The sequence below is a fragment of the Zophobas morio genome, unplaced genomic scaffold (genome assembly GCF_036711695.1).
Source record: "Zophobas morio isolate AGI-343-1 ecotype UQ-CSIRO unplaced genomic scaffold, CSIRO_AGI_Zmor_V1 ptg000029l, whole genome shotgun sequence".
NCBI lineage: Eukaryota > Metazoa > Arthropoda > Insecta > Coleoptera > Tenebrionidae > Zophobas > Zophobas morio.
Genome location: NW_026972134.1, coordinates 4625040 through 4650552, shown reverse-complemented (window position 1 = coordinate 4650552; position 25513 = coordinate 4625040). Strand labels below are relative to the sequence as shown.

General features: G+C 35.8%; 1 protein-coding gene across 1 annotated transcript in view; it reads right to left on the bottom strand.

The window, feature by feature from the left end:
- Positions 1-25424, bottom strand: part of LOC135137431 (cubilin-like) — a 29046-nt gene extending 3622 nt beyond the window's left edge. Inside the window, 49 exon segments of the mRNA XM_064067068.1 lie at positions 51-125; positions 3568-3800; positions 3852-4020; positions 4075-4286; positions 4339-4704; positions 4760-4966; positions 5014-5191; positions 5251-5576; positions 5625-6110; positions 6412-6612; positions 6666-7010; positions 7062-7205; positions 7258-7479; positions 8125-8300; positions 8347-8555; positions 8609-8740; positions 8791-8895; positions 8946-9034; positions 9094-9465; positions 9522-9720; positions 9769-9950; positions 10005-10355; positions 10404-10743; positions 10791-11146; positions 11209-11556; positions 11766-11946; positions 12000-12208; positions 12264-12417; positions 12464-12806; positions 12858-13044; positions 13090-13449; positions 19196-19358; positions 19408-19595; positions 19732-19888; positions 19942-20295; positions 20349-20454; positions 20510-20591; positions 20652-20823; positions 20876-21060; positions 21134-21277; positions 21331-21519; positions 21566-21692; positions 21743-21843; positions 21892-22033; positions 22084-22228; positions 22284-22564; positions 22621-22803; positions 22860-22989; positions 25330-25424. Coding sequence (XP_063923138.1) covers positions 51-125; positions 3568-3800; positions 3852-4020; positions 4075-4286; positions 4339-4704; positions 4760-4966; positions 5014-5191; positions 5251-5576; positions 5625-6110; positions 6412-6612; positions 6666-7010; positions 7062-7205; positions 7258-7479; positions 8125-8300; positions 8347-8555; positions 8609-8740; positions 8791-8895; positions 8946-9034; positions 9094-9465; positions 9522-9720; positions 9769-9950; positions 10005-10355; positions 10404-10743; positions 10791-11146; positions 11209-11556; positions 11766-11946; positions 12000-12208; positions 12264-12417; positions 12464-12806; positions 12858-13044; positions 13090-13449; positions 19196-19358; positions 19408-19595; positions 19732-19888; positions 19942-20295; positions 20349-20454; positions 20510-20591; positions 20652-20823; positions 20876-21060; positions 21134-21277; positions 21331-21519; positions 21566-21692; positions 21743-21843; positions 21892-22033; positions 22084-22228; positions 22284-22564; positions 22621-22803; positions 22860-22989; positions 25330-25403 — 10380 coding nt within the window. The 5' untranslated portion in view covers positions 25404-25424.
- Between the last annotated feature and the right edge of the window lie 89 nt (positions 25425-25513).

Here is a 25513-nt window from a genome sequence, read left to right as displayed (position 1 = left end):
ATTTATTAATTAACGAGTTTATTGTATAAAAAGGTAGGTGTTTTACTTACAGCGAAATCTGTAGTTTTTCTTCTGTTCCCAGAAATCAAAAATCCAGGACCGAAACCATCCGAAAGTAGATTATTCTGGAAATAAAAATAAATAAACATTTAGGAAAGACATTTTATAGTACTTATAGAATTCAGAATTCTACTACATTCATTTCGATAAGTCTCGCGGCAATGGCAGATCTGTATTTTCGGGATATACAGACTAAGAAAACTAAATTAAAAGTACTTTATTACAGCATTTCTCATGGTTATTGATTAAATATCAAGCGGCATCTTCTATCTAAACTTTAATAACTGTTTGGTTTATTGCATAAATCGCTAAAGAAATTCAATTTATATTGCTATCAAATCAGATATCCATTTGTTGTTTTCTCGAATTTACTGTTTTATACAGTGAAATTATACATAAATAAGTTTATTTTGCCCTAAGGGCTTAAATTGTTCTTGATTTAGAAAAATATTTATCCACTATATGTAAAATACAACGTAACTTCTTGTTTATTGATAGTAATACGAGCAAATAAACATTTTTTATCCTTTATCTCATTTCTCTTTGTCCAAGCCTTACACTGGTCCTCTCCACTTCTTTCACCCAGCGTTTCCCTCTTCCACTTTCTTTAAATATTTCTGTCACACTCTCTGGATTCTGGATTCTAAATTTTGGGTGCTGACCGAAGCGACCCGGCATTTAGGCCTCGCCTTTGGTCCCATTGTACCTTGTTTTCCCGCTCCTCTACTCGTCAAGCCACCCAACTGCTTGAATGTACTCGAGTAATGCAGAAAGCGGGAACTACCTGATTTTTGCCATACTAAGCCAGTTGTCCTCTAGTATGGATTTCCTGTAGGAGGCTAGCGCTGGACACTCACGAAGAATGTGCTGTTTCCTCTTCTCCATTGCATCCACGACAGATTGGGTCTGTTACCACCCCTATCGTATGTAGATGTTTGTTAAACTGGTAATGTCCCATGAGGAATCCTAGCAGTTTGTGCAATTTGTCCCTTGAAAGTGAGAGATAAAATTTCGTCAACTTACGGTCTGGTGTTGCTATACAAGCTCTACTTTGCCGACAGCTGCTCATCGTTGTCCATACTTGCTCATGGCGTCTATGGGTATATTGCTTTACAAGTTTATTCGAGAGGGCGATCGAAGGAGTGATTGCCGGTTCGGGTTCCCAGAAGGGCATGCTCGCTTCGCCATCTCATCTGCCCTCTCGTTTCCTTCGTTACCACTGTGTCCTTTGATCCAACAAAGTTCTACACTATTTTTCTGCGATACATACTTTAACGTTTGTCTGCACTCCCAAATCAGCACGGATCGAACCATGCAGCTGTCCAGGGCTAGTAGTGCAGACTTGCTATCAGTAAGTATGCGTATTCATTTGTTGCCGATTTTACGTTCAGCAATAATTCTAGCTCCCAGCATTATTCCCATCAGTTCTGTTTGTAAGACAGACGTGTGGGTGTCGAGAGGTACACTGATTTGTGCGTTCAGTTGTTCGGAGTAGATGCCGACTCCTGAACAACTATCTGTTTTGCCATCATCGACATAGATGTCGATGTCGGTCTTCCTTTTGAATTATCATTCATTTATATTCTAGTTATATGTCTTCTCACATTTTAATTTTGTGCCCATTGGGTCACAACCAATCCTTAATAAGGGTATTCTGTTGAACGCCGCTGTCAAGATGCGAGTGTGCTTCGTTATGCGGCCTTGCTTGTTCCATACTCCCAGAGTGTGAAGTCTTAGAGACGTCCTCATTGCCGCTTCCTCTATGTAAAGGTGACGAGGTACTATGCAAAGAAGTGTCTCCAGAGCCGCCGTGGGAGTGGTTTTCATTGCTCCTGTAACACTGAGACATGCCATTCTCTGAACGTGTTCAAGTTGCAGGGCTGTTGTTTTTTGTCTGGCTCAGGGACACCAAACTTAAGCTCCGTAGCACAGCATCGGTCTGTCTATCGCTGTGTAGATCCAGAGGGCGATCTTGCGGTTTAGATCCCAAGACCTTCCCAATATCCTACGACATTGCCAAAGAGCCAAGCGTGCTTTTCCCACTTTATCATCTACATGCTTCTTCCAATTTAGTCGCCAGTCCAATACAACTCCCAGATATTTGACTTCGTCCAAAAGTTGTGTTAAATACTTTTGGCATCTGTAGTGTGCCAATTTTCCTTTTCCTAGTGAACAGGATTAATTTCATCTTCTCTCCATTAACGGAGAGGGTATGCCTGCTGCACCATTTCTCGACTATTGCATTATTTCACATAATGTTTCTGCGTTTTATCCTGTTAGCAAAATGACTAGATCATCTGCGTATCCAATTGTGTGGTAGCCAAGATCATTGAGGCGTCGTATCAGGCTATCAACGACAGTATCCCACAGTACAGGAGAGAGTACTCCTCCCTGGGGACATCCCCTGTCTACAGCAGCCTCGATCTCAGTGCCACCTACATTGATCAGTAGTTCCGTATTCCTCAACATACCGGTCACTCACCTAGTCTGGGTGGGGTTCACGTTGTGCTCTTCTAAGGCTAGTCTTATGCTTTTGAAGGTCGTTTTATCGAAGGCTCCATCAATATCCAAGAACATTCCTAAGGTGGAGAGTTTGTTCTCCATCGTCCACTCTGTACGGTTTACAACTGTTTGTAAGGCTGTATCCGTAGATCTTCTTGGATGTAGACATCTTGGTTCGGATGTAGAGGTTGCTTGCTCAGAGCGGTCACACTCTCTTCTTTTTCTTTAATTTCTTCACAGTCGTGTAACGTGTGTTGTTCTAACGTCTCTTTTGCTTCTCCGCACACCCTACATATTCTCCCGCCTTCACCCAACTATAATTTTTTTTTCTTTATTTGCGCACCTAAATCTTGCAATTAATTTTCTGCATTGTGCTTTCTCTATCTAGGTATGGCAGTCCCAGAGTGACTTCGTTTTTACGTCTGTATCTTGTTGTGGAAGAGTTAAGTTCCTCTACAATAGGCCGATTTTGTCCACATCCATAGTTTTAGCGAATAAAAGCGGATCCGGCCCTACATTTCGAGCTTTGAAAGATGATTTACGCCACGAATATTTACACTTTCATTAGAGCTCCTAATGCTAGCGGTACTTGAGTTTGTGGACTATAAAAACGAAGTCAGTCTGGGAGTACTTACTATACTTTGCATTGTCTCTGTCATTATCTTTATATAATCCCTATTGTACATAGATTCCTTTATACTCGCTTATACTCTTGCTTTGTGACGCATACACAACTCTTTTTTCACACTCACCCCCATTTCGCTCTTTCTATTTCCATCCATGCGTTTTCCTCAGCATTCATACATTATCTTACATTCCTCTCTATCTTTCAACATTTCAGCATATTTTACTGCTCTCTGCCCGATAATTTCTTTCGCCTACTCTACAATCTGCCGTCTTTCTCCTAAGTTCTAACACCCACCTCAAATATTTTAGGGGACATTAGATTAATTTGTATCATTTGTTAACAAAAAAAAAAGAAAATATTAGTTCTGCTGCACTAACCGTCTCGTCTATAATCTCTACTTTATCTTCGTTACAAACGTTGTTCACAATATGTTGATTATTTTCTTCATTCAAGTCGAAATCGACAAAACGAACCACGAATTTTCCATAACCATTATTATTTTTTATGATCCATGCACATTTTATATCACTGGGGTATTTATTAGGATAACCAGGAGAAACTATGGTCTGGATATCTTTTGTAGCATTTAAGTAAATTGGACCACAAATTGCTGAAAACCGAATCGTAAATAGAAATGTCCATTGTTGTGATAAATACTTACATGGTGTAGCTTTCAAAGTAATTTTAAAAGCTCTCCTCACAATTCCTCTTGTAAAAAGTCTTATGCCCATGCTGTTGCTTGTACTCGACAGTTCTCTTGCAAAACTTGTGCTTGTAAGACCACAGAATTTTTCAATTATCTCTGCCACGGATGGGTGTCCATCTCTAACCTATAATTAAAAATGATATAGACCAAATTAGACGTCGTGGAACCAATCGTTTACTTCCAAATATCCACAGCTACAATTCCTAAAGGTATGATTACTTGAACCACACGTAGTAGGTAACTTGAATTCATCAAAATGAAGTTTGATTGTGGTGCCAATATCTGACTGAATTGTCCAGAAACAATCCATATCTGATAGATCTGGTGCAGTCAGTGTTGCAGCGACACTTCCGTTAAGTTTTATTTTTCCGCCGCATCCAGACGCAGGTCCTGAAATTACAAAATCAGTACCACTACGAACGACGATATTTTATTTAGATACCATCAGCAAAGTAAACTTCAGCCTTAAAACCAGCATGATTTGCAGTACGGTCAGCTTTCAGCACTATCAGTACTGTATTATTTTCTGATTTAATGCTCGGGAGATTTTTATTCAAATTACCACATAAATTAGCAATTCTTTTTGATCTTAATAGAGCAGATCCTTCGTAAATCTCAACGTTATCGAAATAACAGTTGCGTCTGTAGTCGAAATTGAACTCTTGGAAATTAACGACAACCATCTTTTTTGGTGGAGCGGTGATGTTCCAGACGCAATTTAAGTACCCATGGTATAAACCAGGTGTTTTTTCGATATTCATGGGAGGTGAATTTATTACTCTTGCTGATTTAATTTCACCACCACAAGCTAAACATAAGTTGATGTCTTGTTCGAAATTTTGGTATTGTAAGATTAAACTTACTGTCAAGTTGATAAGAAAACCTGAATCCTGATTTCTGCACCCACGCATCTGTTTGGAAAAGTATGTAAATTTTGTTAGCCAGTCGAATATTTGGGGGAATACGCTGACCACAAAAGACTTGACGATACATGGATGCTATGTGTACATATCTTATGCCAGAAATATAATTGTTAATAGTTAGATTATCGAATCTGCAATTTGATCCCACTAAAAATACAAGAAGAAAATTGTTCTTCCTGACGTCAAACACTTACTGCCTTCTAATTGGAACTGATAAAACTTTATGTTGACATACTGGGATGGATTCTTTGAGGAGATGTTGTATTCACACCGCATATTTTTCTTGTATAAAAGTGGATATCCCGGACTTACAATAAAACGTTCAGTGGCATCAGCGATGAAAGTGCCTCCACAGTTCCATTCCCACTTCGCCTGTGAAATAAATAAGAAAGTGAGAAATTTCCGCTGGCAGCTGTTGATGTTAAACCCACTCTAAAACCTTTACCACCAATTCTTTCGTTACTTCTAAACAAAATCTTCATTCTGTTAGAGGTGGCGTTTATCGACTCTGGAATTTCTCGGCCGCATTTCTTTCCTAAAGAAAACCACTCGTCATTTCTCCAATCCCATATTTCAACAAAATCGTTTTCACAGTTGTAGCTTTGTTCTATTTGAAATCTAGTCATAAACGTAAGCCCAATGTGGTACCCTTCATCACTTCTAAGTTCCCATAAGCACTCTGCATTGTTAGGGTAATCATCAGGGAAAGAGGGAGTTTGGATTATTCGATTTTGGCTATGGAACAAACCACCGCATCCTGAAAAATTCACTTTAACAATTTAAGAATTTGATTTGTTCAAATTACCTTGTATTTTTGGTTCATATTTCAGACTAAAACCTTTTCCGTTTGACTCTTGGTCATACTTATATTCAATCCATAAAATATTAGATTCTGATCTTATGGAATCAGGTTTGTTGTTTTGGCAGTACCTATCAATCTTCGGACTGCTCGGCGAATTCCCGTTGTATATATCCAGATAGCTCTTTGCGCAATTGTCTCCCAAATCGAGATTCTCAAATGTTAATAGAATAGTTTGTTCCTCTGGTAATTTTAACAACCAAGCACATTCAATCGATGATGAGTACTTGTTTGGGTAACCAGGGCTTCTGATAACCCCTGTTTCGCTACTTATGACTCCACCACATTTGTATGTGTTATAAGACATTGTGTAATTGGTAGTACTTCGACTTGTAGTTTGCATGAACGTTAGTTTTAAGTTTGAATAAGGAGATCGGATGACTGTTGTACTAGGAATACATTGTATGGTCTGAAGAGGTGATTTGGCCTCATCTAAAATAAAGTTAAAAAAAATCTTTTACGTCAAGCGATGATTTAAATCTGGCATCGAGAAGGCCATAACAAAAATTCGGCCGTGGAGTGAGTTATACGAGTTTCAGTTAGGTGTAGAGTCATATGTCGCGAACGATAAATGATGGTAAAGCACAATTGAAACCTCTTGAATTTCACGTACAAAATATAGTGCATTTTGTTTGTTGTTTTGGCATGTACGACAAATTTTTTATGATACATTTTTTTTTGTTTCGTAATACTTCTCGACCACAGAAATGGTTAGACGATGGCAAACTTATACCTGACTCCACTTTAATCGTGGCTAAATATTGGAAACAGCTTGTTTTACCACCTGGATTAGTATTATTCGTAGTAGTGGTAATAGTCATCGCAAAAGTTTTTCCTTGGGACTGTTGATTTCGAATGTAAGTACAAAAATAAGGATGTGGAATATTGGGCTGGGTAATAGTACCACTGTCTTCATTTAGATCACCTTGGCATCCTATATTTCAACAAAGTAGAAAATATTGATCAAATATAGAAATTACCACATACTTGTAGGTTCATTAGAAGAGAACTTTAATTTAAATCCGCGTCCAGTTTTCCCCGAAGACCAATAGTAAACAAACATGTGATTTTCCGAAGACTCGACCGTCTTCTCGTTATTCGAAGAAATTTTTTTAAGAAAACCTCGGAAACTGTTTTCGTTATAAAATGCTAATCCATTTACCCACGTAGTTAAGAATCGATTGTCTAAGCCGAAATCTTCGATATTTACAGTTACGCGTCGACCACGTGGTACCTTGACGTACCAACCGCATCTTCTTAGGGTTTCATGAGGTGCTGGATAACCTGGAGATTGAATTGTACCTTCTGCAGCCTCAATGACACCACCACAAACTGAAATGAAATGATCCAACTATTTGAAATTTTCTGTGATTATGAAAGTACCTTCTCGGCTTGAGTTAAAATTTAACGAGAAGCCGCTTAAATCTTTTTTTACTTGGTTCGTCAGGAAATTAACGAGCACTTCGTTTCCAGCTGAATTTAGTTCACTCGGAAGTTTTTTCCCGCAGAATTTACCGAGGGTAGTTTCTAAAATTTTGTTATACATATATTCAGAGTGTACCAGCTTTGTTAAACGTACTCGTGTTGTCCACTTGATTTTCTTCATAAAGCCACACATGGTCACTTGTACATCCAAAACTTTCTTCTAAATCGATTTTATTGAACTTTATATTCATACTGTGATCAGGTGGTGACACTAAGTGCCAAGTGCAGTTTGCGCCGACGGGATACTTAGAAGGATTGTTGAAGTAAGGTGATCGAATTTGGCCCATTTTACCGTTGACAGTTCCGCCACAATAAGCTGAAATCGATGTTAATTTTTTTTTAAGGAAGTCTTAAATTTAAAAGTTAATAATGTTAGAATAATGGTCTAAGTATTGAATTCAAGCGTCACAAAAATTAAAAACAGTGGAGAAGAAAGGATTACAATCCATAGTTGAGTCAGTAGATAAGAAATTCAGTAAAATTTAAAAAATGGTTGCTGATATTTCAGATGCTGTTATATATTGTCAATTAGCCTATAGTTAAAGTGGACTCTAAGTAAAGTTTCAAAAAATTCTTACCATATTTTACTAAACTAAGCTCTTTAGCTTCCTAGAAGTGTGCCACTCAAAGTGGTAAGTTTAATATTTTGTAACATAGGTAATTTGAATTAAAATTAGTTTGAAGTTGAAAGCATTATCTCTGACTCAAAATATGTAAAATAGAAGATTGGAGATAGAAAGCATTGTTTAAATTTGTAATAAGTATTCGACAAAAAAAAAAAAAAAGAATTGTTGAGAATTTCAGCTTACGGAGAAATTTATAAGAAAATCCAAATTGTAACAATTAGAATACGAGTCGAGGAAATTGCCTGTGAATATATATACATATCTTGAAAAATTAATGACTGGTGTAAAGCGACCAAAATCGAAACCATTAATCTACTTATTTTATTCGCTCTTACCAAGAGTTAATTTTGCCTTAAAACCGTTGCTCGGATCAGTTAACTGAGTGAAGAATTTTACAAACATCATATTGTTAGTTGTGAACTGGGAATTTGGTTTATTGCCACAGAATTTTCCTATTAACTTCGAATATATAGTAGCACCATCCCGTATTTCCACATACTCCTTATTACATCTAAAACACGACTGTCCGCAAAATATTCATAGTTGTTAAAACTTACTCTTTGTCGTTGGTTACGTCAAATCTAAACGGAAAATCAATCCGGATTATTTCGCCAGGAGGAGCAATGATCCTCCAAACACATTCAATATGCGGAGGAGGTATTTGAGGGTAATTAGGCGAGCTAATTTCAGTAACATTTTCAAACCGGTTTAAGGTTATTTCTCCACCGCACGCGTAGGAAACTTCTCGGTAACGCATTTTGAAATTCTGTTAGGAAATTTAATAATTAAACAGAATTCTAACTCTTATTTAAAATTTACGGCTGCCGAAGATTGTCCTTGGTATTTAATGTACGCATTATTGCCAGTTGTTTTAAGTATTGAGGGAAGTTGATCACCGCAGTATTTACCATCTCCTAAAATCGGAGAATCCGAAAAGATCCCATTACGGATCTAAAATACCAAAGTTGGAATAGTCTATACATGAAGAATACTCCGCCTACCATTAGATAGTTATTGCAACCCTTTTCCTTATCGTGTAATATATCGAATTGTAAGAATTCTATCTCTATCGTTTTTCCAGCACCAACCGTGATATTCCATTGACACTATAATTTCTTTAAAAATAAACAATGGGTTAAATTAATAATAATCTTACCGTGGCGGAGTGTCTCGGAAGTAAACTCTGCCTTGTATTGTTGTCATACACGATGTAACTCGTAGGTTCCGTCAAATAACCGCCGCATGCTAAAATTGTTCAAGTTCATAATGTACACTTAATTGAATTACCTACGTTAATGAATTACCTTCTCGTACAAAGGCCGCAAATCCAGTGCGATTTCCATAGTTGTCCGTTTTAAAAATGACCTTCATCATATTTGAAGTATAAATGAAAGACCTAGAGGTAACGTTTTCGTGACAAGTTTTTATAACACTCTGCCAGTCTGCAGTTTTCTTTTCAAAGACTTCAATGTAATCTCCGTAGCAGGAAGAGCCATAAGAAGGTTGCAAATCCATGTCGGTGAAATAAATAGCTACCCGATTCATCGAAATCGTAGTGAATATCCATTCACAATTTAGATTTCTTTCGTATCCGTTAGGATAACCAGGAGACGTAATTTTGGTAAAATTTTTCAAACCATTTATATTTACGGATTCGCTGGTTCCACAGCCTTTGACTACAAGATATCAAGATATTTATTGATATGGAATATTAATTTGGACTTAGTGTTACCATTAGGGATTTGGTCGATTTTAGGAGTGATTGCATCGATTTCTAACCATTCTAGAATGAATCTAGTGATGGATCGAGCCGTGCTGTAACCTCTAAACTTGATGAACAAAATATTAGAAGTGGATTTAATATCTTTTGGTAGCGACGTCCCACAGTACTCATTTATAAGAGCGTCCGTGTCGCTGGAGCCATCGTAGATCTAAAAATATGATTGCAGTTCTTTTATTTGTTGATTTTTCAACTATACCGTGATCGCTGAGAAACACATACTGTCACCGCTTTCTAAATTTATTTCTTTAAAAGTTAATAAAATGCGTTTTCCGTAGTTTACGGTTATCCTCCAAGAATAATCACCATAGAGTGGATGACCCTGATTATACAGTGGTGACACTATTCTTCCGGAATGTCCAGTTAGATCATTTTCATGGTCTGTAATTCAAAGTTTATATTCATTAGGAATTTTCGTTGAAAAATATGTTCTACTTAGAATATATTCTGCTTGGAATCCTTTAGCGGTGATAGCTGATAAATCACCGTCCATAAGGCTGGTTTTTAGGAAAAACCATAAACTACCCATATTAGTGATATTTAACGGTAGATCATCACCACAATATGTTCCCAGAAGTTTTCCAGTTCCATTACTTTGTCTTACTTCCAAGTAGTCGGTATTACAGTGTTCGGACTCTAATAATTCAAAGTATGTAAAAGTCACCGATAGGTGGTTTCCTTCGGGAATATCAATTGTCCACTCGCATTCTGTTTCCATAGGATATTTTTTTGGATAACCGGGAGACGCAAAAATACCTTCAACTGATGTTAGAGTGCCTCCACAATCTGAAATACACAAATAGGAAAAAAAAATTATTATATTTAAATACCAACGATTATCGAATATGGAGTAAGTTGCAAACAATACTGAGTTGTATTCTATATCTATGTGCATTGCCGAACCGTCAGTTGTTAAAGTGGGTGGACTCTTTGTTCCACAGTAACTGCCCAACAAGGGGGCATCGGAAGAAGCACCGTTGTAGATTTTTAGAGCACTGAAGCTTTCATCGCAATAACTGCTCATTGTGTCTAAATGAGTGATGGTTAAAGAAACGTGTTTGCTTGGATCTTTAGACACGATAGTCCAGGAGCAATTAAATTCTTCGTAATCTAAATCGTTGGGGTTTAGACGTATGTATCCAGTACCATCAGTTTCAATTCGGGCGCCACATGTCTGAAATTGGCTATATTAGGCTTTATTTTTTGTTTTTATTAACTTACCCTTTTGTAATTTGCTAAGAAGCCTTTAGCTACTACATCTGTTTGTGTCACCATTTCCACATACATTTTATTTGTAGTTGAAATAATAGTGTGATTAGGAGCATCTTTGCCACAGACTTTGGCTAAAATAGGATAGTCTATTGTTGGACCATCGTACACCTTCACAAAGCTGTTATTGTTTGAACCACAGTTGACACCATCTGGTGTAAACAGATCAAAATCTTCGAACTTCAGCGAAATCATGTGTCCTTCTCCGATTTCAATCTGGTAGCTGCATGTATCGTTAACTTCGTAATTTTGAGGATAATTTGGAGACATGATAGTTGCTTTGTCGGCAATATATTTTCCTCCACATTCTGTTAATAAAAAAAATACGCATTGAAAATGATTACATTTAAAATAATAAATCAGCATTTACTTGTAGCTTTTGTAGTATAGTTAGCAATAAATCCTATTTCTTAAACTGATGAATCAGCTTTAAACTTAATATACATCATATTGCCCGAGCTTCTCAAAGTTATCGGTTTATCTTGGTGACAAACGCTAGCGATAATGGGATAAGTATCATCTTCGCCGTTATATAGATTAATATAATCCAAATGGCATGTGTAAGTTTTTTCAAGCTCGATTTTATGGAACGTGATCTCTATGTGTTGACCAAAATCAGCTTGAATCTGCCAGTTACATTCAACTGAAGGTGGATATGCGTTGGGATAATTTGGAGAGCTGATTGTTCCATTGGGTCGAGTTAGAATGTCACCACATCCTGTATCGGTATAAAAATCGGTGTAAAAATATAACGTCACGCTATAAAATTCAAAAAAAATTTAAACCGAGACGAGAAAACTTTTGCCAGGCTTGGAAAGTAAAAATGAAAAACAGAAATACCCTCGGTCTCGTAGATTGTTAGTTAACTTTTCAAAAATTAATGTTCCGTATTTATTTCTGTTAAAACTCTAGATTTTAGATACAGACCTTCAATTTGCCATTCTAATCGAAAACCATTCCCTGTTATTAAGTTATCAGAAACAAAATGAATTTTTGCGTGATTGGATTTCAAAGTAATTATAGGAGGATCATCAGTACCGCAGTAGACACCATACTTTTGGAAAGGACCTTCTTCTTCATATTCTTGAACAGGTTCAATATAGAATATCTAAAATTTTAAGTAAATATTGTTTATGATCCACAATATACATCTGCGAATACCTCTAGATAATCATAAATGCACTTATTGTCAGAATAAGCCGAGTGATCTGGGGCAATTCTTTCTAAATCAAAATGAGAGAATGATATGTTGATATTATTTCTTTCAGCAACTTTGATTTCCCAGTTACAGTTGATAGAACCAGGATAGCTATTGGGGAAGTTTGGACTTTCTATAACGCCTCGGAAGCCTTTCAGTGTATTATTACACACTATAAATATGTGGTAAATCCCAATACAAACTGAATTTACATAATTTTAACTTACTTGTTGTATACTGAAGTTGGAATCCTCTACCGTTTCGACTTAAATCCGATCTGAATCTCACCGTAAGACTGTTGCCAGTAGATCGAATAAACGATGGATGCGACGTGCAGAATTTTCCCAGCGATTTAGAATTTAGAGATGGACCGTCGAGGATCTACAGCTTTTAGTTTTGAATTGTTAAACAAAAATGATGAATATACCTCAACGTAGTCCAGCTGACATTCCGAATGTTCTTCTAGATCTAAGTCTGAAAAGACGGCCTGAATTAAAGAACCTGTACTGACAGCAATTTTCCATATGCAATCTGTATGGACTGAATATGGTTCCGGGTAGTTTGGAGAAATTATGGAACCCGTTGGGCTGCTTAGTGACCCACCACAGCCCGTTGCTGTAGCTTCCCATTTGATTTTAAATCCACGTTCAGACTTCGTCATATCTGAGCGGAAATTGATGTAAACTTTATTGGCATGGGATGGAATTGACTTGGGAATATTTGTTCCACAGAATTTTCCTAACAGGGGAGAAACAGCACTTCCACCGTTTCTATAAATTTGGAATGTGGATTATGTAAGGAAAAGAGTATCTGAGAATTACCTTATCTCTAGCCAATCGTATCGACAAACAGAATAGCTTTCCATGCTAAAATCGATTACTTTCAATAGAATTTGATGGCCGGGTTTAACTTGTATGGTCCATGTGCATTCCATATTCAAAGGGTAGTTTTCTGGATACCCAGGGGATTTCAATGTTCCAGCATCCGTAAAGTAGTTTCCCCCACATACTAAACAAAATAAATAGATTTATTTAAACACATCAGAATATTTACCATTAGCTTCCAAAATAATATTGTATGTTGCTAGGAAACCACTCAGATGTTGTGTTGGGTCTGAATGAAAGTTCACTGTGACCAAGTTGGAGGTGCTAAGCAAAGTCGCTGGAATCGTTTGGCCGCAGAACTTTCCAATGGAAGAGCCTTTCCCTGTTTCTGTATTGTTGTCAAACACTTCTACGTAGTCGTACATACATTCGTGACTTCTCTCAAGTTGAAAATTCATCCACATTAACTGAATTATATTTCCCGGAGGAGCTGATATAATCCATTTGCAGGTTTGGTCTCCTGGATAGAGATCTGGGTAACTTGGTGTGGAGAAGGTGCCAGTTTTTTCCTTTAGAATTCCTCCGCATCCTGTAAGAATGGAGATGATTTGGTTGGTTTCTCGTTTCTGAGCAAATACGTGGGACATTTAGAGGACTTGCATTACACGAAGTATTCGGGAAATGGAGACATGACATTGTATTTAAACTAAGTACATAAGTTTGGTTGAAAATTTGAGAAGTTAGACATTTGATTGTCCTCGATTACTGAGGATCTACAACATATAGGTCATGTTGTTGTAGATAGAATTCTTAAGAATGGTATCGTAAGTGGAAGTGAACATGGAAGGGGCATGAGTATGAAAGAGCTTAGAGAAAAAGAATGTAGACTACGAAGTCTCAAGTATGCCTCAGATAATTATAATAGGAAACGAGGATTTCGACCATTCAAAAAGCAGATTTTTGTAAAGATTCTATAGTATTTTATTGGTAAACAAGGAATAATTCAGAACAATGTAAGAAATAAGTTTAAAGGAAATTTTTCCTAAAATTCTACGATGGTTGAGAATTGAAACGGACTTCAACCTTACTTTCTCGTTTTTCAAATCAGGATCATCCATTCAAATTACCATTACGACATTAACAAAAAAATAACTAAAACTTTGTTATGTCAAAGGGGTCTAGATCTCTATGGCCGCAACTGTGGGTACACTAGTTGAAGAATTGATAAAATGCGGAAACTTTTTCAACTCAAATTTTCACGTGAATCTGACAAGACGAAAATTCTATTAAAAGCAAATCGTCAGAAATACAGGGCTTTCTATGAACGTATTTTTTATTTCTCATTCGAAACAACAGATTCAGAACCAAAATTCGAGGACTATTCTAGGGGAATTTCTAGATCTTTCCGTCAATAGAGACAGTATTTACGAAGACCTGTGTCAGAGTCAGGTGATTTTTAACAAGAAAAGTAATCGATAAGGTTCTTCAACACCGAGGACTTCTAAGGAAGCATCTTAATTCAACTTTAAAACGTCTTAGGTACCATCAAAAATGTGGCATTTTGTAAATTCTCAAATTAATAATAATTCGTCAGGAGTTTGTCACGGAAATGTTTCAGAAGAAACTGGGAAATTTTGTGGTGTAAAAAGTGCAAAAATAAAGTAGTGACTGGTGTAAAATGCCTAAAGTGCCAGCAACCATTTCATCCTAGCTGTGCAAAGAACTCTGCCAAATACTCGGACGATGGAACAACTTTTACTTGTTGTGAAAACGAAGACACCATTACAGAAATGACAGACCCCGACTTCTGGGACGCAGTTAATCGTCTCCAACAGCAGCCGAATACGGGTATGGACCTCAGAATCTTTACGTACATAATAAAACAAAAGGACATTATTATTGATGAACTAAGACACCAAATACAGCTACTAAATAATCAACTTTCCATGGCAGCCTCTACAGGTACCACAAGCAAAAACATCATCAAAGGTAACGAGAAACCGAACAACGAAAAAAAAAGAGAAACAAACGCCACTGCTCAGAAAAACACCAACGATAAGGAACCACCTACCTTAATAACAACAAACAACAATAACAAACCTAAGTCAACTCCTTGGAACAAATCTAAGGTTAAGCAAGCCTCTGACGAAAAAAAGGATCAGCCTATTATTGATACCAAAATCAAAAAACGACAACTCAAATCAACAGTTATTGGATCCCTTCCTGGAACTACACGTCTGGAAGCTATCTCAAAAAAAGCTTATATTTACGTATACAGATTATCTCCTAAAACAACTAAAGAACAGATGCAAGAACATCTGAAATCCTATCTTAACGAATTTGATATCGAAAAATTGAATTCAAAGTATCCGGACCTCTATTCCAGTTTCAAACTAACTTTGGACTTTGATGAGTTGGAAACCGTAATGAAATCTGAAATATGGCCTAAAGGAACACGAATTAACAGGTTTTTTCACCCACCCCGACAACAACAACTAAAGAGCTAAGAATCCTTGTGCTTAATTCGCAACCAATTAGATCAAAACTCCAAGAGTTTGAACTACTGTTACACCAGGGAAATTTCTCGTTGGCGGCTATCTGCGAACATTGGCTAAACGACGCGGAAGTGGACAACCTTTCTATCGAAAATATGCACGTAGCATCCAGTTTTTGCCGTAAGTTGAGTAATTATGGAGGTTCCCTCTTATTTCCAGCACATAATTTACAATATACTACCCTACATAATCTGGAAAATATGTCTATTGAAAATCATTGTGAAATCTCAGCATCACTAGTCAACTCTTGCAAACTTATTGTTATAAATATATACCGGCCGCCATCTGGTGATTTTAATCTGTTTTGTGAAATTATTGTTGATGTACTGGATACAATAGATGTAGTCAAAAACAATGTTATCCTAAGTGGAGATTTTAACATACATTTCAACACTAATAGCATGCTAGAACTAAAACTTTGTAACACCTTAACTGAATTTGGCTTGTATCCCATCGTAAAATTCGCGACCAGGGGCAATAATACTCTTGATAACATTTTTACCAACATTCACACTCTAAGCTATAGTGTAAAACCGTTCAATAGCCTAATGTCTGATCATTTAGGTATAGACTTCAAATTAACTGTATCTGACGCTAAGAACAAACATGTTACTTATAAGTGCCGCCCGATTACTAAACTAGGCAAGTGCAAATTATACAACAATATAAGTAAAGCTGACTGGTACTTTGTTGACGATAAAACCCTTGATATCAATACTAAGTTTACATTGTTTATAAAGGAAATTATCGACAACATGAATCTTGCCTTCCCAGAAAAAACCCTGAAACAAACCAACCATAGCAAAATGGACATTAAGTGGTTTGATGACGAATTGCGAAAAATACGCGAAGAATTATCATTTCTTGACGAGTTTCATAAAATTGTTCAAACGGACGTGACTAGAAAGGCTAGAAATAAATGTCGACACCTTTATCAAGAAACAATTAAAATAAAAAAAGTGAACTACACCAAGAGTTTTATAGATAAACCGAATAATAAAAGTAAAGCAATTTGGCAAGTAATAAATAACAACCGAAATAAAAATTCATTGATAGGTAGTGCGGCAAACTGTGAAATTTCAAATGACGATTTCAACAAGTTCTTTACTAATATCGGGCCAAATTCAATAAAAACACTTCCTATATCTACTCAAGATCCCATTGACTTAATTATTAAGAACTGCAACATGCACTGTAATAATTCTAAATATTTTAATTTCTCAGAAGTCTCCAGTGTAGCTGTTAGAGACACCATTAGCAAACTAAAAAAATAGCAATTCAAAAGATTGTTATAACATAAGCGTCAATATTATTAAATCTATGAAAGACACCATCATTTCACCAATAACTAGATTAATAAATGAATGCATAAGGACCACAACATTCCCAGACTGTCTCAAAATCGCTGCAGTGATACCAGTGCATAAAAAAGGTAATAGAAACGAGCCTACTAACTATAGACCGATCTCACTTCTACCAGTCTTCTCTAAGATTCTAGAAAGGATACTTTACGACCAATTGAGTAACTTCCTTGAAGATGGTAATGTTCTCTCCAATAGACAGTACGGCTTCCGAAAAGGTCGAGATACAACCAAAGCCATTCTTGATCTTACAAGTTTTATCGGAGATTGCCTAGAGCGCGGCAGATACAGCATCGGTTGCTTTTTAGACTTGTCAAAAGCCTTCGATTGCGTCTCCCACTCAGAACTAATAAGAAAGTTATACTGCTACAATTTACATCCTCTCGCTTGCAGCATGATAACATCCTACTTGGTAAATAGGCTTCAGTCAGTAAGACATAATAACAGGGAATCGGAAAAGCTACCAGTGGTACTAGGAGTGCCCCAAGGGTCAGTCCTGGGCCCATTATTATTTCTCATTTATATCAACGATTTTCCCTTCTTTCTAAACACAAAAACTGTACTATTTGCGGATGACACGAACTTATTAACTAATGAAGCTACATTCGCAGAGGCCCTAAATCGCAATGAGGAAACAGAATTGAAGGCAACTCATTGGTTTACAACAAACAAACTAACCCTAAACAAAAATAAAACGGTTAAAGTCGCATTCACTCTAAAAAACACCGGCCCACTACCTACAGACATAGTTAAAGAGACAAACTTTTTAGGGATAACACTAGACGCAAAAATGAGGTTTCATACACACGGTGAGAACCTAGCTAAGAAAATTTCTACAGGAATATTTGCGTTGAGAAACCTAAGTAGAAAGCTTCCGATAGAGACATTAAAAGTAGCTTATTTTGCATTATGCCATAGTAATATAAGTTATGGTATCTTAGCATGGGGTCACTCAAGCATGATGACTAACATATTTAGATTACAGAGACGGGCAGTCCGAATAGTGGGAAGTCTTGGCTACAGAGATGATTGTAAGCGTATGTTTCAAAAATTAAGAATTCTTACGGTACCCTGCGTATTCATTTTTAACAGCTTGATCAATCTGAGACTAAATATAAACACATACTCCAAACACAAAGACAACCATGAATACGACACACGACATAAGGAAAACTTAGGTCTGAGACACATACGTTTAAAGTCGTCACAGAACAGTACTCAATACTTGGGTATCAAATTTTTCAACAAACTTCCTGAGTCGATTAGAAAGTTAGATACAGTTAATTTTAAGAAGGTTGTAAAAAACTTTCTGCTTAACAAAGCCTACTATAACTATGATCAGTTTCTGAACGACATCAATGTATCCATGCAATAATGTGTATCATGTTCTATATGTTTTCTTTCTTCTGTACAACTTTTCTTGATTTATTACTATCAAACACTGTAAATGACATTTATGTTATCTCTGTATTTTGACGAGTGTAAAATGTGTGTACATTTAAGCACAATAAATTGATTGATTGATTGATTGATTGATTGATTGATTGATTGATTGGTGTTGGGACAAAAGTTGAATCTTAAACAATCACGTAAAACCAGAAATATTTAAAAGTATTAAAAACTCCGAATAAAATTATTAAGGGTTAAGTTTAAACCAAGTGTTATGATTTTTTTTTGCATATCGAAAGATTCTCATTACTTTCTTCCAATTCCTTTGTTTTGGATTTTCCAGCCTTTCGGCTAAAAACTGATAAATACAATGACCAGAAATATGTTTCCTACGGCTTCTCGGTAGGGCACCAGGCCAAAGAGAATTATTTCAATTTTTTACATTGCGAAGTGTAGAAATTACAGAACATTAATTTAAAGATAAATACTCCAGACTATGTACATTGTACATATAGAAAATTCAGCATTATTTCAATTTTATTTTATTAAACAAATGTAAAAATTAATGACGCATGTATATTCTTTCCTAGCACACTTTAAATTATGATTTTCAATCTTGTTGGTAGACGATTTAGAAGAATCAATTAAGCGAAAAAAATGGCGAAAATTTGAAAATACGTTTTATTTTTACAAAAAAGTTTTGAAGTGTTGTTTTCGATGACATTATAAAAGAAAACATTCTCTGAAATAGCACGTGATAAATCCAAAAATTAATTTTTAGAAAATATACACATTCAAGAAAATGAAGATTCGCAAAAAAAATGTTAATATTTTTAATTAATTAAGTTAATAAAAACTGTGTTTTAAAGGTAATTCAGTAATGCCAGCGGAATGATAAAGAATGTTTGGTGAATTGTGACGATTTGTATATCGATTTTTTTTAAATTTATGTTACAATTCAAATAAGGTGATACATTTAAAACTAGATATTACAAGTTTTGAGCTAAACATGACATAAGTATGTACGTACCTAAATTGGAAGTTGTATAGTTAGCTTTAAATCCTCGACCGTTATTGTTAGAATCTGATTCAAATTTTAACCATAAGTAATTATAACTTGAAACAATAAGTGGTGGAACTTCTTCACAATATGTTCCTACCAACGTTGAATTTGCATCGTGTCCGTCTCTAACCTGATGAGATTTAAAAAGTTTCTAAGATACGTAACGTCCAAAAACTTACCTCGAGATAGTCGTACACACACTCCGGATATGAATTACTCTCTAAATCTAAATCTTCAATTTTCAGTTTAATGACTCTTCCGAGAGGTTGTATTATTTCATATATGCATTGTAAGGAATGGTCATACTTGTTTGGATATCCGGGAGACGAAACAACTCCAGAAGGTGCAGTAAACTTACCACCACATACTGAAATAATTAATGACAATTAATTTTTAATGCATATTAAATTTTGACAAGCAAGTGAGATATTCTTCTATGCTTGACCTTCATGGTGTACATACGAACATCTTAGAAATAGTTTTAAATCGCTGCCCTTACAAACCTGTTTCGTATCTGATTACGAATCCAGAACTAGTTGTAGCCCAGTCAGTTTTAAAAACAATCAGTAAAACATTATTATCAACAATATAAGGTGCAGGTACTTCCGATCCACAATACGTTCCTATCAGAGGAGCATCGACAGTACCACCCGAATAAATCTGTAAGTACATTGATAGTAAACATAGCAGATAATATTTGATGGGTCTGATACAGCAACATAATCAAACTGACACCCTTCAGCCTCCTCAAGGTCGAACGACAAAAACGTGAGCTTTATACGTGACTTTTCAGAAAGTTGAATTTTGTATTCGCATTGAATATCGTTCGGATAGTTTCCGTTAAAAGATGGCGAACGAATTTCGTCTTGATATCTCGTATAAACACCACCACAACCTGGCATTCCTTCTACCACCGAATATGTTATTTGAAATCCTGGATAAGTACGACTTGCATCCGTATGAAAATGCACCAGCACTTCAGCTCCTGGCGAAAACAGCGGAGTCGGGTGTGTAGTGTTGCAGAATTTTGCAAAAACTGGATCGCTATATTCGGTTCCTGAAATAAACTAAATAAAAAGGCATTAATAAGAGCGTTGTTCTAATTGTGACTTTAACTTACTTCTAGATAGTCGTTGTCACAGGTGGAACTGTTACCAATCATTAATGAGAAAAAGTGGAACAGTAGACGTTTCCCGGCTGGAGCTTCTAGAGGCCAGTAACAATCTCTAAAGGTGGATATTGTTTTTAAAATTGTGAACATGTAATAAACTAGACGATTACCTGTTGTTGGGATAATTTCCAGGGGAACCAGGGGAGTGAATGTTACCGTGAGATGTGAGTTCTTTTAACTCTTCACCGCAATCTACATTTTTAAAACATTTATTACGATTCATTTAATTAACTTTTCGAAAGTTTTTCTTACATGGTACTATAGAAGTCCAAGTCAAGTTGAAACCACGAGATGCCACAGAATGGTCTGACCTGAACCATAGGTAAACTACATTATGTGTAGTGATAATTGTACCACCGTTTGGTAAATTGTGTCCACAGAAGCGGCCAATAGATCGTGACAATGTGTTTTTTCCGTCGTGAATCTACAAGTTGTGTAATGTTACGTCTATTTTTGAAATATTTTCCAGAATTTACTTGTAGCCAATCGTATCTACACGCAGGAGATTCTTCCACACTGAAGCTTAAAAATGTAACGTTCAATACCTTAGTTACATTAGTTTCAATAGTCCACGCGCAACTTAACGCATGCCCATATGTCTGGAATTGAACTGAAGGGAAAGCTAACGTACCGTTTTCCGAAGTTAGTTGACCACCACAAGCTTTAAATGCAAAACGTAAATTTTGATAAAAGTAATACAGAGGAGGGAGGTGTGTAAGAAATTAAAAATTTACCTTGCCTCTCCGTTTCGCATCTAAATCCAGTGTAAGATGACGGACAAACACATCTGTATGAAATACCAAGAATTGACGTACAAGTACCACCATTTTGACAAGGATTTGTGGCACATAAATCTCTAAATGAATCACAGTTTCTTCCTGTAAAATTTCTGTAAAGAGCTATACCGACGGCAAGTATGATTTTCACTTACCGGTATACCTGCTGTAACATTCACATACGTAATCACTGGTCCCGTTAAGTCTACACATTCCATGTCTGCAAGGATTTGGGTAGCAGGGGCCTTGGTCGGGTAGTAAAGAGCGCACGCATCCGTTGGGACCGATACCATTACCAGCGTAACCAGCTGGACAAACACACTCGACGAAGGTTGAACTAATTCCTACAGTACTAAAATCAAAAGAAGAAAGCAAAATTTTCCTACATACTTGGGTTATTTCGACAAGTGGCCAAACTATGGCAGCCCCCGTTGTTAACACTGCATACTCCTTGATAGGAGCAGATGACACCGTCGCCCGTATATCCCGCAGGACAATTCCCACAACTTCTGGAACCCTGAAGAATATTTTTGTGTGTTATGATATTAGAAGACATGTGAATCTTACAAGAGTATTGATGCACTGTACCATCGGATTTGTACTACATCCACCATTTGAAGTTGCACATTCGTCAAGATCGGTACAGTAGTATCCATTTCCGGTGTAACCTGAAAATCTATGTTAAAATTTTGTTTCCACTTATGATTCGATTTTACCTTGAGGACAGTTTCCACAGTGGAATGTTCCAGGTAAATTTATACAGGGTACCGGTGGGTTCACTGAACATGGAGGTTTATTCATTGTGCACTCGTTGGCGTCCGTGTTACAAGCGGGAGTTTTACCATCGGTTGTCCAACCCTACAACCTATGTACAGAATCCAAACCGCAAGAACAACACGATAATTTACTTGGTCACAAATGCACTTATAACCAACATCATTGTACTGAGTTACACAAGTTCCATGTCCACAGAGTTCTGCATTAGATCCTGATTTACATTCATTTGACCGTCTGGTACAGTGAATACCGAACCATCCGTGGGGGCACATACACCTAACAGCATTAGTTTGAGTAATTCAAATTAAAGAGAATAGAAACAGTTATTTACTCGTAAGTTCCTGGACGATTTATGCAAGTGGCTCCATTTTGGCAACCTAAATCAGTACCAGCAAATCTAGCACACTCATTGACATCTTTATCACAAAGCGGCCCTTCCCATTCGTTTGGACACTGACATAAGTAATCGTTAAATAAATCTTGGCAAGTTGCTCCATTTTTACAAGGATTACTAGAACACTCATCCGTTGTCAGTAGAAGAGTTAAAAGGCGTATCGACTTTTGCAAGTTGTTTACTTTTCTATTTAATCTCCTAACACTTCGCACTACGGACTATAATTAAAATTTAATTGCTATGATTGAAAATGAAATTTGGGAAGTATACTTACACCGGAGTTAACTGGAACCTGCGGAAACTGGTTAGAAGTGGATGTCACGTTTGGACCCCATTGTATTGTCTTTATTTTTGCCAGGATGCCGTCATCGAGGAGCTGTTCGAATTCAGAAATTTTTGCAAGTGATCTTTGTGAGCTTGCTTCATATTTTTTTATGGATTCTAAGACTGAATTAGACTAAAATGAAATATGTTTTAAAATGAACGCTGGCGCTGTCATTGGATTTAAATTACGAGCTTGGATGTTTTCAATAGGTCTACGCCGTTTACATGAATTCCACCTCTTCCTACAGTTTGAAAACTGATGTTTTTATGTTCTGCTGCATAAAATATCAAATGTCCATTTTGAGCAACTATCCTTGGTCTAAAACACGATGTGATTAATTAATATTGTGAGTAAGACAGAATATGTAAGTAGAATATTGTTTATTAATAAGTATTGTAATCGGGTCCATCGGCAGACTCCCTAATTTTATGTTTTCTCGACTTTCATAGCCACTATACTACGAAGAAATAGGTCTTCCATTTTCATCTGTCTGTCGGTCTATCTGTCTGCCGTCTCTCCTGATTTCATTAGACAGATTATTTCCGAAACTACCGGATCGATTGTTGTCAAATTTTATATGTATATTAGTATGTATATTAGGAATATCATGTGGATGATAAACATTAATCAAAATTGGGCCAGTCATCTTACCACCAACGGGATGACGTCATTTCGAAAATTTACAACAGTATTTTTTATTTTATAAAAGAAGATACTCCTGCACTTTTGGTGTATGCATCCGCGTCAAGTTTTCACCTTAGACATCCAGATTTTTGAAAAAAAATCAAATTCGTACAACAAAATTTTGCAATTTAACTGTGAAACTGCAAAACCGAAAGCTCAAGATTCTTCTCTCTTTTGCAAAAGTTTTAAGGTTATCGTGATCATGGTAAATTGTTAATCAAAATTTATTCGTTTATCCCCTCCCAAAAAATTTATAACGTCATCTCAAAATTTTATCTGAAATGCGAAAATATTATGACTCTGTACTTGTGGTTTATCAGTGCGCCCACAGTTTTTAAAATTACTTATACAGGGTAGCTCAAAAAAATTAATGAATGAGTCACTTTATTTCATGGATTAAGGAACTGTAGAACAGGATGCTTTGAAATCTTTTTGAGACCTTTTAAAGTTATCGTCAGCATGGTCAATTTTTAATCAAGGTATATATTTTCATCCCCCGCCCCAGAAAAAATTGACAACATCATCTCAAAGGTTTGCCCAATAAATCTTATTCAAAATGTGGAAAATATAAAGAGTCTATACTTGGGACTTATAATTGCGTTTTTTAGAATTGCTTACACAGGGTGACTAAAAAAAAATTTTGAATGAATAAATCAAGAACTGCAGAACTGACTGCTTTGAAATTTTGCAAATGTTAACATTATCGTAATTATGATAAATCGTTAATCAAAATTCGTCCACAAAAGTTCATGATGTCTCAAACTTTTGTTGAATAAATCTTATCTGAATTATGCAAAATATTATCACTCTATACTTGTGATTTATCATTGCATTCATACATTTGCTTATGCAGGTGGTTGAAAAAAATTAATGAATGAATCAATTTATTTTATTATCAAATCAAAAACGGCTCACTCTTTTTCCCGAAATTTTGGGAATACAATACTGTTACTATTAGTAATATACTGCACCAATCCAAGTTAATATACGTGTCCTTGCAAAGATCTTGATGACGTCATCGCAAAATTTTGTAAAGTAAAAATTCATTTGAAACGTACGCGTAGCATGCTTATTAAATTATCAACTTGAATGATTACTGTTTGAAATTATCGATCACCGTTAGTTACGGTTTGAGATTTATTACAAAATTTGTCGTATATGTGGTCGTCAGTAATTCTAAAAATAATTTTATATTTCAATGTAAACAGATCATTTTCAAATGTCTACTCGATAGTAATAAGTGGCGGTACTTATACTTGCATTTATGCTTTATTGTATGTATTACGCTCTTGTATATTTGGCCTCTATGGACATGTCTGTTGGTTACTTAAGCCTATTGCTATTGTTGTTAAATTCGACCAGTTATTTTGTAAAATTTTGTATACTTATATATACAACAGTTTAAACAACAATAAATATACTTTTATTTTATATGCGCTGAAAAATCAATTTGAACTGCCGACAACAAAGATAGGATATATTGATTGATATATTGAAATTTTTCTTTGTTTTGAATTTCGCTAATTTATTTTCATAAATTAAAAAGTTTAAAAAAGAGGTAAACCGTTAGCTGAAATATCCTGGATTCTATTATTGTAACATTCATTGTATCACGAAAAATCCAAATTTTGTACGAAATAAAATAATTCTTTTTGTATTTAAGACATTTCTAAAATTTTAAATACTTCTCGTGGGAAATACATTTATATATTCATTTCCTGAAAACTGTCGAAAAGTGAAGACTCTGAATTTTATCGAGACTCAAAATTTATGAGGTGAACAAAAATGATCTTCATCAGAATTATGCAAACGAAAATATTGTTATATATAATCCAATATAGATAGAATTGTTTTAATTTTTTTTTTAATTTATACAAACTATTTCGTATAATTTATTTCATTTAAACCCACGTTATATTTTGTTTCCTTATTATTTGATCTTGTGTGCCTCAGAAAAATTCAAATTGTACTTACTGCGCTCCATAAGAATTAGTTGTGTATATAATATTTGCCAACATATAAAATAATAAAATATAAATAAAAGTCATTTTTAAAACCTATTTCTACTTTTCACTTAACACATCTCAGAGTAAACGATTGAACTGAACTGTGGACAGTGGTAATGGGCGGCAGAGATCTAGCAATGTCAAGGGGCGTT